The sequence below is a fragment of the Grammomys surdaster genome, unplaced genomic scaffold, assembly GCF_004785775.1.
Source record: "Grammomys surdaster isolate TR1022 unplaced genomic scaffold, NIH_TR_1.0 183, whole genome shotgun sequence".
Lineage (NCBI taxonomy): Eukaryota > Metazoa > Chordata > Mammalia > Rodentia > Muridae > Grammomys > Grammomys surdaster.
The window spans coordinates 2,635,633-2,652,959 of NW_021604628.1; the positions used below are offsets into that span (position 1 = coordinate 2,635,633).

The 17,327-nt window shown below is 52.3% G+C and overlaps 1 protein-coding gene across 4 annotated transcripts in view; it reads right to left on the reverse strand.

Moving 5' to 3' along the window:
• The window catches only part of Wdr4 (WD repeat domain 4), a 16,843-nt gene extending 1,321 nt beyond the window's left edge, over positions 1-15,522 (reverse strand). The window contains exons 1-10 of one of the 4 annotated variants that reach the window (XM_028767971.1): positions 15,389-15,522; positions 13,592-13,660; positions 12,431-12,574; positions 5,970-6,126; positions 5,254-5,366; positions 3,639-3,699; positions 3,076-3,174; positions 2,230-2,294; positions 1,423-1,606; positions 883-952 (exon numbers count right to left, since the gene is read on the reverse strand). In XM_028767971.1, coding sequence (XP_028623804.1) covers positions 883-952; positions 1,423-1,606; positions 2,230-2,294; positions 3,076-3,174; positions 3,639-3,699; positions 5,254-5,366; positions 5,970-6,126; positions 12,431-12,574; positions 13,592-13,660; positions 15,389-15,477 — 1,051 coding nt within the window. In that variant the 5' untranslated portion in view covers positions 15,478-15,522. Of the gene's footprint in view, positions 1-882; positions 953-1,422; positions 1,607-2,229; positions 2,295-3,075; positions 3,175-3,638; positions 3,700-5,253; positions 5,367-5,969; positions 6,127-12,430; positions 12,575-13,591; positions 13,661-15,388 lie in introns of those variants that run through there. The other 3 variants (XM_028767968.1, XM_028767969.1, XM_028767970.1) reach the window with 3 other exon arrangements.
• Between the last annotated feature and the right edge of the window lie 1,805 nt (positions 15,523-17,327).

The following is a 17,327-nucleotide window of genomic DNA, read 5'->3' on the forward strand; positions in this document are numbered from 1 at the left end:
CAGCAGGCTGTAAGCCCTCAGCAGGCTGTAAGCCCTCAGCAGGCTGTGAGAGCATGCCACACTGCAGTGGACTTCCTTGAGCGTTAAGCTCAGGTGCAGGTGAGGTACATCCCAAGGACAATCAGTGCTGCATGCTAGAGAAGACCCTTAGGTCACCCTACCCTGCAGGTGGGTATGGTTCCCTGACCTCCAGCAGCCAAGGCTCAGGCTGCACAGGCTGGCGTGGTGTTCCCCCTGCTCCATCTGTGCGTGGAGCATCTTAGACGTGAAGACAGGCTTTGGCCTGAGTCTGCCCCAGGTAACTCTCACTAGAACCAGACTGAGCATGAGGAGTACAATAGAGTAAGAGGCCAGCAGGATGCCAAGTCCCACAGCCTCAGTTTCATACCACGTGGTAAGAGATCCTGCAAAGGCTGTCTCTGACACGAGCTACAGTCAGGGGTCCAGGGGTGAGCAGGTGCAGGCCTGAGGACACGCACCTTCCTCACCTGCCCTGCCCGCCTACCACTTTTATTTCAACTCAACACAAGCTACTCATGCTCCAAGAGGGAATCTCAATTGAGAAATCGCCCACTAGACGGCTCTGTGGTGAGCGAGCCTGCAGGGTTCAGAGGGCATTTAGACCCACAGCTGGAGCACTCCTGAAAGTCTAGGAACCCTAACGTCTAAGAACTGGCTTTGCAATATCTTTCCTGAGTAATAATTTTGTCTCATAGAGACTGGGTTTAGGTGGTCCTGGCTGGCCGAACATTCTCTGGCCAGTAAATACAACAGTGGCCATCAGGCAGCAATTGCCTCGGCCCACATCCCCACTGCCCCTCAGTGCACGGGCAGCAGCACAGCTTCTCTGCATTACCGTTACAGACCTAACAGAGTTCTCACCTTCCAGCATGGCCCAGCTCTCATGGAGATGGCTGCAGAGTCTCTGGGACACAGCACCATCTGGAACAGCCTGCAGGTGAAAAGTAAGCCTGGGACTCAGAGAGAGCAGGCAGAGGCCTGGTGGGACCAGCCTCAGGCAGTGAAGCTGGCCCAGAGTTCCCAGCGCTGTCCTACCTCACCCAAAGCTTTATGGGATTGGCAGGGATGTCCCCCAGTGCCCCCTGCACATCAGTACCCAGCAAGGACCCTGGAACAGGGCCTGCACATGGGAAGAGCATACCCACATCAGGCCTAGTGCTGCCTTCACCCGTGTGGAATGAGACGGGTGTCAAGACCCATCACTGATGGCAAATTAACCTCCTCTACACAGGAACCAGTACCCAAGCCAGGGCAGACAGGCTGCCTCAGGCTACAGCCTTAGGACCTAGACACACGTGATCAAGCTGAAGAGGTTCGAGGCGTGAGAAAAGCCCAGCTCCACCCTGCCACACCCACACCAAGACGACAGGCCCAGACCATGGAGACTCTGCATACTCTCACCTGCCACTCACTGCCCACTGGCCTCCAGAGCACCAGAGGGGCGTCACGGCAGTCCTGTAGAATCCACAGCCCCCGGGTCTCCTCAAATACAACATCCCATACTCGGTGAGGGAAAGTCAGCCGCTGTCTGAACACCAGCTGCTGTCTGCTGGCATCAAGCTGGAAGACGAAGACCACAGGAACGCTTTCCCAGAGAGAGAGACTGGTCACCACCACAGCAGCACGCCCGTGTAGCATTCTGCACAAGATAGCTAGCACTAGGCCTGCCTCTACCACCTTGAAGACCCTGAGTCACCCAAACTCTGGGAAATGGTACGTGTTTGCAGTCTGAGTTCTGGAGTAAGTTGTTTTATAGCAAGAACTAACTAATAAAGGACAAAGAGTGAAATGGTCACCCCATTCCAAGTGTATATGTCAGTGACCCTTTCACGGAGGCCTGAGACCATTAGCAAACACACACTTACAATTCCTAACCGTAGCAAAATTACAGTTATGAAGTGCAACCAAAGCAACTATGGTTGAGGTCACCACATGAACTGTATGAAAGGCTTTCCGCATTAGGAAGGCTGAGAACCACTGCTGTAGCCAGAAGGTTCTGAAGAGCTGCTCTCTTCTCCAAACCTATATATTCTCATGTCTAAGGAGAGCAAAGACCAACCCCGAGCTTCACAGGAGAGAATGCAGAGCACCAGAGACCTGCCCGAGCACTCAGAAGGGGCAGCGGAAGGAACCCCTCAATTATACCCAGCCCCTCAATCTGCCCTGTGGGTGCCAACTCGCCACTGACAGTGAGACCCGCTGTCTTACCACTCACACAGAAGCACCACATAGCTCTCCTGTCCCCAGAATGCAATCCTGGATGCCGCCAACCCCTGCAGGGAAAAGCAGCTGCTTGGCCAAGGCTCTGCTCCCAGGCCACCTGTGTATCCTTCTCAGTGGAGCGTAAGGGCACAGGCACCATGGGGCCTGCAAAATGCCAACACATGATGCCAACACAGGGCAAGAGTTCACAGAAACAATCTGGACTCCACAGGAAGGAAGAGAGCAGCCAACGCCCATCCTCACACATGACCCTGGCTGTCCCTGCAGGCCTGTGATATGCCTCCAAAGCCACAGTGGGAAAGCAGGGACACATGGGAAGAAGGGCTATGATCAGAGACACAACTGTCCATGCTTCCCAGGGCAGGAAGTAATACATACACTTCTAAAAGTCTCAAGTTTCATGAAGTGTAGAAAAAAATGGATATGCCTCTCACTGGCTGGCCTGGGGGAGGGCAGGTACCATGCCACCCAATTTTAAGCTGAGGAATCTGGGAAGACCCCTGATGCCAGAGGAATCATGGGTACACAGGAGGTGCCAGGGGGGACTCCGTGAGCACAGAGAATGCTGGCATGCCCCCAACACCGACAAAACACGGTGAGGCTGTCTGCTATCATCACCCTTTAAGTATGCCCGGAGGCCTTCCTGTACGGCAGACCCCGTGTACACACAAGGTGAGATGTGAATTGTTTCCCATCAGGCACCACACAACAAGCTGAAAGAAGTCACATACTTGTAACAAGGACATATTTCTGAGAGAGGACTTGCCCATAATGAGAGCGATAGGAGGTGGCTGGCAAATACTCGGGTACCCAAGATGAGCACGAAGCTACCTTGTGGCCTGGGTGCTCTCCAGGCTCCTGTAGGCTGGCCAGGTCACAGCACTGCAGCTGGCGACCACTTCTGTACTCCCAGAGTCTCAGGGTGCCATCCTGTACACAGATGAAGGGTTAGCATGTGGGCCCAAGAGGTCTGTCCCAGAAGCAAAAAGGCTGGGGGAGGGACAGAGCCCCTCTGACAGCTAGGGCTCCCTTATGAAGAAAACTCTCTGTAGCAAGCTAACCAATTGTGCCTGAGCACCCAGGAAGGCCTCCATGATGACAGGCGAGTCAAGACACTCAGCCATGGCACAGCAGGCAGAGGAACCAAGATGGCCAAACTCCCCTACTGAGTAAAGTCCGCTTACAATGCCTGCTGTGCTGGGACCAGGCAGGCAAACACACGCGGGCACAAACTATACACAGCTCTGAAGAAAGGGGCCACTTTAAGAGCCAGGAAGACACTCCCTCTAGTGGCCACAACTGACAGAGACTGGTGGACTTGGCACCCTAGCTGGGGACAAGAGGCTGGATACTTTCTTTTGCTGTGACCACCCAGCAGCAAGCACAACACTTACCCCAGAGGAAGAAAGCAGCAGCTCAGGATGACTGGGCACCACAAAGATGCGGCTCACAAACCTGTGGGGAGCAAAGGTAAGTCACCCCCAACACGGGAGGGAGCCTCTCACCCTGCTCAGAAAAGGAAACACTGCAGACCCCACCCATACCGGCAGGTACTGAGAACATGGCTGGGCACATTTGAGTCCCCAGCACTACATCTGGACCAAAGGTGGCAGGGCCCAGTTCTGCCAGAGCATTGTCCAGTGCAGCTCTGCATGGAGACACTACCTCACTCTGCCCCACAAACCTGTCTCCATCCAAGATGCCTACATGCTGGGTCAGTGAGTCTCAGAGGGCAACAGAGAGGAGGAAAGCCATACACAAGGGGCCTCTGTGTAGCCAGTCAATACCAGCACCCCAAGGAACCCAATCAGAAACTTCTATCCACAAAACCCAGCCTAGTTCTGTGGCTCCAGCCGCACAGGATAGCATCAGCCACTCTGCCACCATACGTGGGCCTGAGCAAGCTGGCTCTGCAGGAGCCCCACACCAACCCTGTAATCCTCCTGGCCAGGACCATGATTTCCAGTGCAGGCGACAAAGTGGCCCTTCTCCCAGCTCCTTTTTTATATTTTTTAATGTCTGAGTGCCCTGTCTGCATTATCCTGCGAGCCAGAAGAAGGTACTGGATCCCATTATAGACGGTTGTGAGTCACCATGTGGTTGCTGGGAACTGAACTCAGGACCTCTGCAAGAGCAGCCAGTGCTCTTAACCACTGAGCCATCTCTCCAGCCCCGTCTCCCAGCTCTTAACAGAGACCTCAATTATCGCTCACAAGACCCAGGGCTCCTAGCACGTGTGGGTTCATATGGCTCCCTTCATCCCCATTACACCAATATCAAGCCACCAACCTGACCCAGGCCCGGCCTGCAGCTGCCGTCTCTTAGGGGTCTAGTTGTAGTCTTAGGCCCTCCAAGAGGAATAAGCTGTGTGCACTCACAGGCCTAAGTCATACCAAGTCCTCAGCAGCTAAGAGTGGGGATCGGTCTCCACAAAGCTGGACTAAACTGAGCCATTACATAAAAGGCCCCAGGAGGGGTTCCATCCCTGGCACTGCAGAAACCCCCAGAGGCTAAGTAACGGGCACTGCTCGTTCTCAAGTCACTGTATTCAAGTGACAGGTTCCTGCACAAGGTAGAGGGGTAAGCTCCCCAAGGAAGTAGGCAGCATCAAGCAGGAAACAGCAAAGAGGAGCAAAGGGCTGCCACAGAAACACCAGCGCCGTGAACCAGCAACGTGTCCAGATCCTGAGGCAGGAGTGAGGGCACGCCCACTGGGCTGAGGCGCAGCAGAACGCAGGCCGGAGTTTCACTGCGAGGCTGTGGGAAGGGGCTGAGGAGCACGAGCCCAGGAGGTAGACTCAAAGCAACTGCTTCCCTCAGCCCAGAGCCCTGATTTCTGCAGCTCACATCTGTGGGAGCCATGGGCCTGAGACGGCCTTCTCAGTCTAAGTCTCCAAGCAGCTCTTAGCATGGCGGCCCACCAGTCTACAACAGCACCGGTGCCCTGACCCACCCTCATCTATTAGACCCAGACTCCCCTGTCTGGGGAGGGGACAGGGTGACACTTACTCTGTGTGTCCCAGGCAGAAAGCCTCGATGCTGTGTGGAGCAGCAGCCCAGCTGACCCGGATTTTCTCATCCCGGTCTGCAGTGAGCACAAACTGGTCATCAGGACTCACAGCCTACATCACCGGGGCGACAGGAAGACAGGCACTCACTGGGCGGCCTTGGAAATACCATGAGGACGCTTGGGTTTCCTCCAGGCCACCTTGGAGGCTTTTCAGGGAGCTCAAGTGCAGCTTGGAAGAGCAATGGGAACTGGCAGGGGACAGGAGCGTCCTTACTGTAGAGGGTCCTCAGAAGTGCCCAGTTCTTAAATAAGGGCCAGAGGCATATCTCTACACACTAAGACCAACTCCAGTGCCACCCACCCATACCTGCTGCACCCCTCCCATCCCCCACACTGTACAGCAGCAGCCAGCAGCATTCTAAACACTGCACACAGCCCTTGATGCCACCCACCCCAGGCTGTCCCAGTTCCACAGACTAAACCCTGGGAGGGGAAAAGGGGGAGACCACAGGCCAAGTAGCTCTCACCACTTCCCCACACTGCCCGGACTGTGGTCAAAAGGTGCACAATGAGTGTCACCCGCCTGTCAGTGCCACTCCAGCCCCCTGCTCTGGGGTCCCCATGCTTCTCCCACCTGTCCTGCCTGCCCTGGTCCACAGACTGCCCCTCTCCAGCTGAGACTGGAGCAGACAGTGCTGCCTGTGTTCCCACATACCACGTCTAGCAGCATGGAGAGGTGCCCAAGTTCCAGCCTGCCGCATCCATCCGGTTCCAGCACAGAGAAGGAGTAGACGTCTCCAGACTTGTCAGCTACCAAGACCCGATCTTCTGAGGCTGTGAAGGTCAGGGCAGTGCACCTCCGCACCACCGTCCTGCAGAGTCAGAGAACTGAGCTGCCTCGTGCCCCAAGTCAGCGCAGACCCTCCTCAGACCCTAAAGCCACAGATGGTCCCAATTTAAAATGGCTACACTCACGATGCTGTGAGGTCACCTAGTGCAAAGGGGTAGCACACGCCCGGGTCTCACTGTTGACCAGTCAAGTCCACATGGCCAATGGGACTGTAAAGCAGGCCTTCCCTTACATGGCCGTGCTCGGCTGCGGGCCAACCACATCTGAAAGGTGACACTAGGCTGCGATGCTCCACAGGTCTGGGGTAGTGAGTGTGTTTGTAACTGGACAGTTCTGATTCAGGAAGATCGAACAGGGTCCGGCCCTGTTGCAGGTTAGGAGCAGAACCTACCCCTTACAGTGCAGAAGGTGGGGCCCCAAACATAAAGCAACACAAAGAGCCAAAACAGACAATGCCTTCAACCTACTTTTAGAATTCCCCCTCAAAAACTGAAAGCCATAGCTGGGTGTGGTGACTCACACATTTAATCCCAGCTCTTGGAAGGCAGAGGCGGTGGACCTGAGTTTAGGGCAGCGAGTTTCAGAACAGCAATGGTTACACAGAAAAATTCCATCTCAAAAAACTAAAACATGGGGCTGGAGAGATGGCTCAGCGGTTAAGAGCACTGACTGCTCTTCCAGAGGTCCTGAGTTCCACTCCCAGCAACCACATGGTGGCTCACAGCCATCCGTAATGAGATTGGATGCCCTCTTCTGGTGTATCTGAAGACAGCTACAGTGTACTCATCAATAAAATAAATTAAAAAAAAAAAAAAAAAAAAAACTAAAACATAAAATCAAAGCCAGGCAGGCACACACCTGAAATCCCAGTACCCCAGAGGCTAAGGAAGACTGAGTGTCCCAGGCCTGTGTCCCGAGCATTTGCTATAAAACACCTCCAGCTCTGCTGTGTGTCTGAAGAGCTCTTAATAAAATGCTGTAGCTGTTCCCCACCCCAGAACCTTTGCTTCTCATCTGGAGGAGACAAGTGCTATCTAGGCTACAAAGCACGTGCTCTCTGGACCCCAGCCCTGGAGTCTCCCCAGCCAGCAGGACCACATGGCTCTACCTACCCTGCCCCCACCTCACCCCAGCACATCTGTGACTCTGCTGCTAGGTCTGAGGCTAGAGTCAGGAAGGCCACGGGTACTAAAGCGCTGGCATGCCCTTATAGTGGCTATTGGTGCCCTTCATACCCAGAGCAATGTGAGCCGCAGGCAACACAGAGCAGCTGTGAGACAGCCAGAATCCCCAGTGCAAGATCCAGGGACAGTGTTGGAGAGCACTTTAATCTGTCCTAGCAACCCATTCACAGCACTCCCTGGCCCAGGTCCCATGGCAAGTCCTAGCTGCAAGCTGATCCAGCTAAAGAACATCGGTCCCAGGTCCCAGGAGATGGCACCCAGACCGCTGTCCCTGTAACCCTGCATCCATCGTTCTAACCATGCTCTGCAGTGCACACACCCTCACCACAGAAACCCTGCCCTCCGTCCTCTGTTGCTCAGCATGGCAGTAGCTAGCACACAACAGGACCCACAGCCCCTCAGCAGCGGGCCAGCCAGATGCAGGCCTGAGACACAACCTGAAGCTTGAGGACAAGCTTCTGCGCAGCTGCCGAGTAGGTGCTTCAGAGGGGTACGATGGAGAACAGGACAAAGATAATTAGGCTCTGAGGCCAATGAACCGAGACAAATGGCCTGAGCCACCTAGCACCCGGGCTCATGGGCTCACTGAGCAACTGCGCCAAGAAAGCACAAGCTCCCAGAGGTCAAGACAAGCCACCGATGGTGGCACAGCAGGACTCCAGCTGCCCCAGAACTTGCTGCCTGTAGGGAGTCTTCCCAAGCCATACCACTGATACTCAGCTCTGCAGAAATGTCCATGGTACACCGCCAACCTCTCAGACCACGGCATAGAGGCAACTCCAGGACGGTATCTGCTGTGGGTACAAGCCAGCAGCTAGAGCCCAAGTCAGACCATCAGACAAGGAGTGTGCAGGGAGGTCACTCCAGGAGCGGAGGCAGACGCCCCACTGAATCCCAGGTTCAGTGCGATGCGAAGGCAGGTGTTAGGCACTTTCCTCATCTTCTGGTCTCCGGGTTTACAGCTAAGAGCCCCATAGAACAGTGAGTACTCTCCTCTCTGGTGGGCTCCAGGGGAGAAGAACAGGCTAGTCTCCGCCAGAGTGTCTCACTGCTGAGCCCTGAAGCTCTCATTTATATATGGTGCTGCCCTAAACCAGCCCTCAGAGCCACAATGCTTAGGTCCTGCCGGGCACCAAGGATCTCAAAACATCTGCCACAGCTGTCTGCCACAGCTCTGCCAACTCATATCCCCAGCAACCCAGTCTCTTGCCAGCAAACAGCCTCTTCCTGTGTGCTGTTACTTTCTGGAGAACACTTTCTAGAATGGTCCAACTTCTCACTCAATATTCTCTTTCATAAAAACACCCACCATAACTAAAGGTTTCATCTGTCCCTTTGTGCCTTCATCTTGAGCTGGCAACCCTGGTCTCTGGCCCAAAAGACAAAGAAGGGGCTACTACCCCACCCAGTGGTGGTCTCTATGACCCTACCACTCTGAACTGATGCACTGTCACCCACAACTCTCCCACGGAAGACTGAGGGGAGAAACCAGGTGTAGTGGCCCATGCCTTTAAACCCGGTCCTCTCTGACTGAGGTCCAGCCTGATCTACAGAGGGAGTTCTAGGACAGCCAGGGCTACTGAGAAACTGTTGTGAAAAACCAAGGAAGGAAAAAGGGAGGGGGAAGGGAGAAAATGGGGGAAAAGGAGAAAAGATGGAAGGTGGAAGAGAGAAGGAAGAAGGGAAGGAGGGGAGACTGAAGGCAGCAGCTGGATAGCATCCAGGCCTCAGCCAGGGAGCCCTAGAGCAGCCTGGGGTCCCCAATAGTAAGCAGGACACACGAACTCAAACACATGTAATGTTGGAGCCAGGCTGCAGGACAGGGGTGCAAAGGTGGCCTCCCCAAGGGAGCGGGTTCAGAGTCCAAGGAGACCATGCCCATGATGTACAGGAACTCCAGAGTATGGAGTATGGCGCTTCGGGGGAGAGGACGGACGACAGACTGAGCAACCTCCACTCCCACACCCTGCTGCCATCCTGACCAGACCTCCCTTCTCTCTCCCCTTCTTCATCCTCACCCCACACACGCCCTACCAGCAGACTTCCCAGCAGACAGGGGGGAACTCTACCCTGCCCTAACTTCACGAACCCAAGACTTCAACGGACTTGTTTTCTCTTATATATTCAGTTGTGAGGCTAGCCTTTAACGGCTAAGCCACCTCTCCAGCTCCAAAAGATTTGTTTTCTCAATTTCCATTTTTCTAAAAAGCTCTTACAACTCTGTAAAAGTTTGAAAGTCCTCTTATTGAAAACAAAAATAGCCAGGCGGTGGTGGCACACGCCTTTAATCCCAGCACTTGGGAGGCAGAGACAGGCGGATTTCTGAGCTCAAGGCCAGCCTGGTCTACAGAGTGAGTTCCAGGACAGCCAGGGCTACACAGAGAAGCCCTGTCTCGAAAAAACAAAACAAAACAAAAAAAACAAACAAAAAAAAGAAAACAAAACAAAAATAAAACAACAAAACCCCTGAAAGATACAAAAGGAAGTTCACAAATGGCAAGCGACTGTCCAGTGTGTAGAGGCCACACTGTTTCACTGGCAGCTGAGACTTGAGAACGTTGCATGATGAAAACACACAGAGACGTGTGCAGGAGCTGGAGAGACAGCTCAGCTGTCAGAGCCCGCTGCTCCTGCAGAGGCCCCATGTGCTCGCTCACAGTCGCTGAACTCCAGCTCCCAGGGCTCCGACATCCTCTTCTGTCCTCTCCAGGCACTATGAACGGACTCCGTGTGCACAAAGAAAGCACGCTGTGGGCCCGCCCTGTGGCATTCTGCAGCCACAGCAGGCCAGGGTGTGACCTCCACGACTGCAGCCTGCACTACTGCTGCTGCCCTCCAAGCCACAGCAACGGCAGCCACTCTCCCACGCTCCTACATCCTAGGAGGCAGCTTATGTGAGCCACATACTGGGGGCTAAGGCTGCAGGCCATTGGGAGAACACACTCTGAGCATCAGGGGCTGTGTCCCCAGCACCTAACTAACAAGTCACAGATCATCTTACCCCATCCCAGGTTGGCACATCAGAGTCTGTGCTGTCCCGGGTGACCAGGTGATTCTTGGCCTACCTCTTCAGTCAATGTTTAACCTAGAAGGGTCCCCATCACAGTCTCTTAAAAACCTGTGCAAATGTGAGGGTTCACATGTGTGGATACATGTATGTACTACAGCACACACGTGAAGGTCAGAGGACAACCTCAGGCGGTACTCGTGCTTTCATTTTGCTTGAACTGTATCTCCTGTTCTTTGACGCTGCATACACCAGGTTAGCTTTGTCTGCAGCTTAGAGTCTTTGCTGGAGTGCTGTGATTACAGATACACGCCTTCTAGGTCAGCCGTAAGTGGGTTCCAGGACAAAGGCACTTGCTGCCAAGCAAGAGGACCTGAGTTTTATCCCTAGGACTCACGTGGCAGAAGGAGAAGTGACCCAAGCACACATATAGGTATACATATGTAGGTACATGCGTGTACACATATACACACCAGCACACCCAAGTAAGTAAATTTAAAAAAGAAAGCCAACGTCCTGCTGGAGACTCACCTGTCTGTGGGAGGGTCTGAGGAAGCCTGGGACATCGAGTGTCCCTTTGTTTAATTTACCCTGCTGTTTCTAAACCGCACAGATCTACTACCATCTAAGATGCAAAAGCATACACGCTGACAGGCAATGGTTTAGGCCTCTTTCTCTAAGCTGACTGACAGGGGGCAGAGTGGACACATGCTCTTGAGACCACCTAGTAGCCAGAGGGTTTTTAAAAAAAAAAAAAAAAAAAAAACCCTTTTTTTTTGTTGGGCGACAGGATGAACTAAAACTCCAAGAAGCTCAGCTGACATTTCTGAGCGTCAGCAGTTCAATCGTCCTGCCCATAGCTGCCCTGACTGCAGGAGCGTGTGACATCCCGAAGGCTCATGTGCTTCAACACTTCATCCACAGCAATGGTGGCGTGGTTCTGAAGGCTACAGGACCTTTAAGAGATAAGGCCTAGCTGGCAGACACAGGCCCTAGGGCAGACCGTGAGAGACACTGTCCAGCCCTGCATTCTGTTCCTCACATTACCTGTAGATGATCAGCCAGCACAGTAAGCTCTGCCCGCCACACCTTTCCTTCCCAATCAACATATCCTAATGTTACCAGCACCATGCCTGTCCCGGAAGCACATCATCTGAGCAACCAGCCAGAATAAACCCTCCTACCCTTGAGTTGCTTCTGTCAGGGATTTGGAAACAGCAACAGAAAAGCTGACTGATAAACTCAAGCTCAGTTAAATCAGTTAAATCAGCGGTGGGGGGGTGGGGCGGGGCCAGGCAGAGCCCTGGCCGACTCTGCTCAGTGTGCTGAGGCCACAGAAGAATCAAGAGATTGAGACCCAGAGCATCTGTATTGTGCTGTCTAAGCCCCAGCACAACTGCGTACCACAGCGACACCGACCCCCATTCACAGGGACAAGTTGGCACTGAGAAGAGGCAGCATCTTGGGAAACAGAGTCACACAGCCTCCTACTCCTCAACATCATCACCTACGCCCCACCCCCACCCCTAACCACGGACCCATCTCCTGCACAGTGCCTTCCGGTAGTAAGTGATGCGGAGTGCGTGTGGAACTCCTGGAGAGGACAGAATAGCCACCTGTGCTCCTGTGCAGCTGCTAGTCTTACCCAACACCTAGCCTGTCTGTTATCTTCTCCTCAGACACAAAAGGATGTACCTCATCACCTAGCTTAGACAAGTGCGATACCTGCTCCCACTTACCCAAATCCCCGACACTCTCTGAGCGTGAGCTAAACTAACAAGTCGCACTCCTGCTGGGCATGAGGCTGCAGCAACGTGAAAAACAGGAAGGCACAGAGGCACGGTGTCACTGAGTACTGGTGCTGCAACCAGAGGAGCCTCTACATAGGCTGGCTCTGTCTGTCCAAGCCCAAAACTGGCTACTTAACCCCCACACCACCCAGCGTGAGAGAAAGCGGGCCCTGCCACCCCCACATGCTGTTAGGATTCAGTCGGTTATAAAGTTCTGAAATCAGTGTCTCATACACAGCTGGCACTTCATGTTAACTGCTTATTACAATGGTCACTATGGCTACCGACATGCAAGTACAAGGAGTGCATAGGACATCTTAACGACTCAATGTTAGCATTTCATACCTGACACTCAGACATTGCCATGGTTTTGTACGGAAAAGAATCAGACGCTTACTGTCATCAGTTAAAGCAAAATAGCGGCCAGACTTGGAGAAGGTGGACGCCAGAATCGTGTCACTCCCCCTGTCTGTGGGCTGTCCGTCCTCCCTGAAAAGGCAGGGGAAAAAAGGGAAACAATTAGGCCTTGCCTGAGTTGCCAGGCTAGTCCATTCTCACACTGGTAAGGTAGAAGATGCTTGGTCAAGCAGTTCATGTGGTCAGAGCACAATGACACACTCAGGGGACCCAAGGAAGTCCAGAGAACAGCTCTAATTTCCCAAGGGTGAAACCCAACTCAACACGTTATAACATCCAGTGTAGGCTGCAAAGGCTCTCAGCAATTACATGGCTTAGTCCTCATAGACATGGACTCATCCAAAGCTAGAGGCAGGGGCCGATAAAATTAATAACTGAGCTGCAAGACCAAGTCACCACACAAAACAGTCACTGTTAGTATTCTGTCTAAACTCCACCTCCACAGTTACCTAACAGCAGCCAGGTATGCCCCGCCCCACAGTTACCTAGCAACAGCTGGGTAGACCTGCCCACTATAAAAGGGGCTGCTTGACCCCCTCCTTGCTCCATTGATCCCTGCCTGCAGGCTCTCTGCCCCCTCTCCTCCCCCATTCCCTTCCCCCTCTCTCCACGTGGTCATGGCTGGCCTTTACACCTCTACTTCTCTGCTCTCCTCTCCCTCTCCTCCCTCCACCCTGAATAAACTCCCCCTCGTGGAACCATTTGATCTATCTGTCTAAGCTACTCACGAAAATCTAACAATCACATGCTGCTTCACACCTTTCAATTAGTTAATTTCCCACACCTGCCCTCAATGCAGTTCATTTGAAACGGTCACTATTACCTTAAGGAGCAAGCAACAAATATGAATTCTAAGGAAGTTAAAATTAAAACAAAACAAAACAACCTAAAAGTACCTGAGAAGGTCCTACATATTCTGAATGCCTACATTTAAAGTTACTTCATGTTTCTTTCTGAAATGGAACTTAGCCTAGCCCCACAGCTAGGTAACGGGAACTAGGACTTCAGTGAGTGCATGATTCCCATGCTGGCTCACCCGGCTCACTGCTCAAACCACAAGCAAACGTGCTTGCTTCCCCGCCATCTCACCCTTTATCTTCTGGCGCAGACTTCTTCTCTGCAGCACTGCAGTCGTATGTGAAGATGCAGTCATCATCACTAAAGGGAAGAGATAGGAGTGAGCAGTTATTAACAAACACACAGCAGCCGGGCGGCAGTGGCACACGCCTTTAATCCCAGCACTTGGGAGGCAGAGGCAGGCAGATTTCTGAGTTCGAGGCCAGCCTGGTCTACAGAGTGAGTTCCAGGACAGCCAGGACTACATAGAGAAACCCTGTCTCGAAAAACCAAACAAACAAACAAATGAACAAACAAACACACGGGATTACTGCATCTTACTCTTCGAACAAAAACATTCCATCGTCATTACGTTCTGAGAACTGCTTAACCTCCTAATAGGATATACATCATGAACAGTCAGCCTGGCCCTATTCCATATCAGTTCAGTGTGGCATGGCCGTCCAAGCCTGGAATCAATGTAGTCTTCTTCCAGCCACCAACCTGTTGATTCTAAGAAATTATGTTCTGATAGTTTTTGTTATGGTGGTGGTTTCTCTGTGTAGCCCTGGCTGTCCTGGAACTCACTCCGTAGACCAGGCTAGCCTCAAACTTGGATCTCCACCTGCCTCTGCCTGAGTGCTAGGATTAAAAGTGTCCAATGCTGACCCCCCCACCCCGCCAGGCCCCATCCCCTGCTATCCCACCAATTCTGATATTTTTTCTTTTTTAAAAAAAGTATTTATCTATTATGTATACAGTGTTCTGCCTACGTGTATGCCTGCATCCCAGAAAAGGGCACCAGATCTCATTACTGATATTATAAGCCACCATATAGCTGCTGGGAATTGAACTCAGGACCTCTGGAAGAACAGCCGCTCTTAACCTCTAAGGCACCTCTCCAGCCCTCTGGTATTGTTTTCAACTCGGCTTTGCTCCCAAATTTAAAACACCTGAGGTTGTCCTTACATAATTCAGAAACAACTCCCACCTACCCCCATGAGCCTCAGGCTCATATGGAAATCACATACTTTCCAAATTAGAACTTAAGCTCCCTTCTTTTGCTCTGACTCTGTCCCGTCCCATTAAAGCATCTGATACTGTTGACAACCTATAAAGTGGCTGCACCAACGACTTCTCCAATTAAACACTTAACTGCAGAAAGAAGAGTCATTTTCCACGTCTGAAACTTTGATGGCCAATAGCATTCCCCAAAAGGCACAGACTGAGGGACATTCCTGATCTTCAAATATCAAAGTACCAAAGCAAAACGGGAAAGGGAAAAAAGGAGCCAATACGGGCCGCCACTGATTCTCTAGGTTCGTGGTAATCAACTACTTGCTCAAAGAATCCTTTGACCGAGCACAACGTATACATAGACAGAAATAACATAAAGCAAAACGTTATGCCGTGTGAAGGGCCTTCAGGGAGAAGTCCACTTCAGGTTCTGCAAGCATCCTGAGTTAACTAGAGCCGGGTTGCCGGACGCAGACCAGGGAGAGCGAGCACGTTTTGTGCTTAGTGAGAGAGAACCTATAGGGCTCCCTAATACAGGACTCTCATCAGGGAGGTTCCAAGCGGGTCAGAATTGAAGACCAGGACCCCTAGCAGCCTGGGCGATGCGACACCCACGTGACCTAACCCTCCCGACGCCGCGCAGGCGCCACAGACTCCGGAAGTGCCCCAACTCTAACCTGAGAGCGCGCCCCGACCCCGCCGTGCAGGTTATGGGGCGATGGGACGGGGTAAAGGAGCGCCGAGGACAGGGAATCCGGGAGGACACGGAACATGGCCGGGCCGGCCCCGTCGCCCTCAACCCGAGCCTCTTACCTGCTCGCAGTGGAGAAGGCTAGAAACCGGCTGCCTCCCCGAACCACAAGCGTCTGGGCACACAGTGCCAGCCCCGCTGAGCTCGCCATGGGACCGCCCGCCGCCTCCGGACACGTGCGACGCCCAGCGCCCTTCCTGCTGGCGCTGGCCAGTGACGTCACTCGGCGTCGCGCGAATAGCGTGAGAGCTAGGAGCATGCGCACAGGGAGAGGGCTCATTTAATCTGAATGCCTCCGAGGTGTTGATGTTACGGATCTCCCACATGCCTTTTGTGTTGATTGACTTTTCGGCCCGACAAATTGGGTGGTTCCTCTTGGACAGAGCCTGGTAACTCAGTGTGTACCGGTTAAGAAATAAAAACTAAAAAGCTGCCGCGTGGCATCAGTACCGGATGGCCAGGCCCAATATGTGACCGTGTTTGGGTACGAGTCGCTGGAAATGTGCTACTTACCGTCCTCATATAGGACAAAGACGTCTTGAACCCCAACTGTCAAACGTGTCAATCTAACAGTGTGCCTGCCCAGATCACCAAAAAGCTCATTCCATCCATCCCAGTGACTCACAACGTCCAGAATGCTGTGGTCTCTTACAGGTCGGATGTGGATTCCCAAGACAGCTAAAAAAGATTTACTGTCCCACTCACCCAACTCACCTTAGTAAAAGTAAACTACTTGATCCCATCAGTGTCCTGTTTCAAAGTCACAAAGTTGCTATACTGTGTACGATTGCTGCGCGGTTCTTTGAGTCCACCTTATAAAACAGCAGTTGGCTCCATTTTTTACCTCAAACTGAGGCAGAACAACTCTTCATTTTACTTATGCAAGTAAACACTCTCCCTCTGTCTAACAGCATGGATTGATAAGAATTACTTGTGCGAGCTGGGAGGTAGTAGCACACACCTTTACTTCCCTCACTTGGGAGGCAGAGGCAGGCAGATCTCTTGAGTTTGAGGCCAGCCTGGTCTTACGGAGCAAGTTCCAAGATAGCCAGGGCTAGACAGAGAAAACCTATCTCTAAATAAACAAACAATAAAAAAAAGACTTGTGCAAATAAAATCACCACCTACAAATGTAATTAAGTCAAATCATGGGTGAATCAACATCGTATCAGAGAGGCTGGGTCCTGAGCTTGTCAAACACTATAGCAATGAGAAATGGAAGCCCTTTGCCAGGTCTATAGAGAGAAAGCAATGACCTAACGCTAAGGCAGACCCCACCTGTCACCATGCCCTCCTACACAGTGCTGACATTGCCGACAGGCATGAACATGTCCACGGATGCAACAGCTCACTCAAGACAAACACTAACGTGATGGTGGTGTTGGGCAAAGCAGAGCATCCTTGGTCTGTCACAGTTCTGAAGCTCACTGGGCAGTCAAGACACAAGCAAGTTAACGTCTTGACTGGGCCTGAGATCTGCCCTCTTAGGTGCTTCTCCTTTTCCAGAATCCTCTTGGCTACTTTGAAGAATGTGCCCTTTGAGGGAATTTTTCTCCCCTTACTTCCTGCCCTTAGGAAATCTGGAACCCAGAAGGCTTTGTTTGTGTTAAACGACCCACAACGACCCAGTTTACCTTGAATCAGTTGGTGGTGCTTTATTGAATTCCTGGAAGGCTGTTCAGTATTAACTACCCTCTTCCCCTCCCCCCCAAAAAAGATGGGCTCTCATTTAAACATAGTGAGAAGTCCCTGGATGTGGATAGCTTCTGGGAGAAGGAGAGTCGGCTTTCTTCAAGGATACAGCCTCTGAGAAGCCACATGACCTGTGATCTAGTACATGGTCCTTGCATATACTGGCAGCCCTAAGTGGATTCAGTGAATTACACACCGACATACACACACCTAAACATACACACACCTAAACACAAACACATAAATACATACATGAACGCACACACATACACATAAACTCACACACACATAAATGCACACACATACATA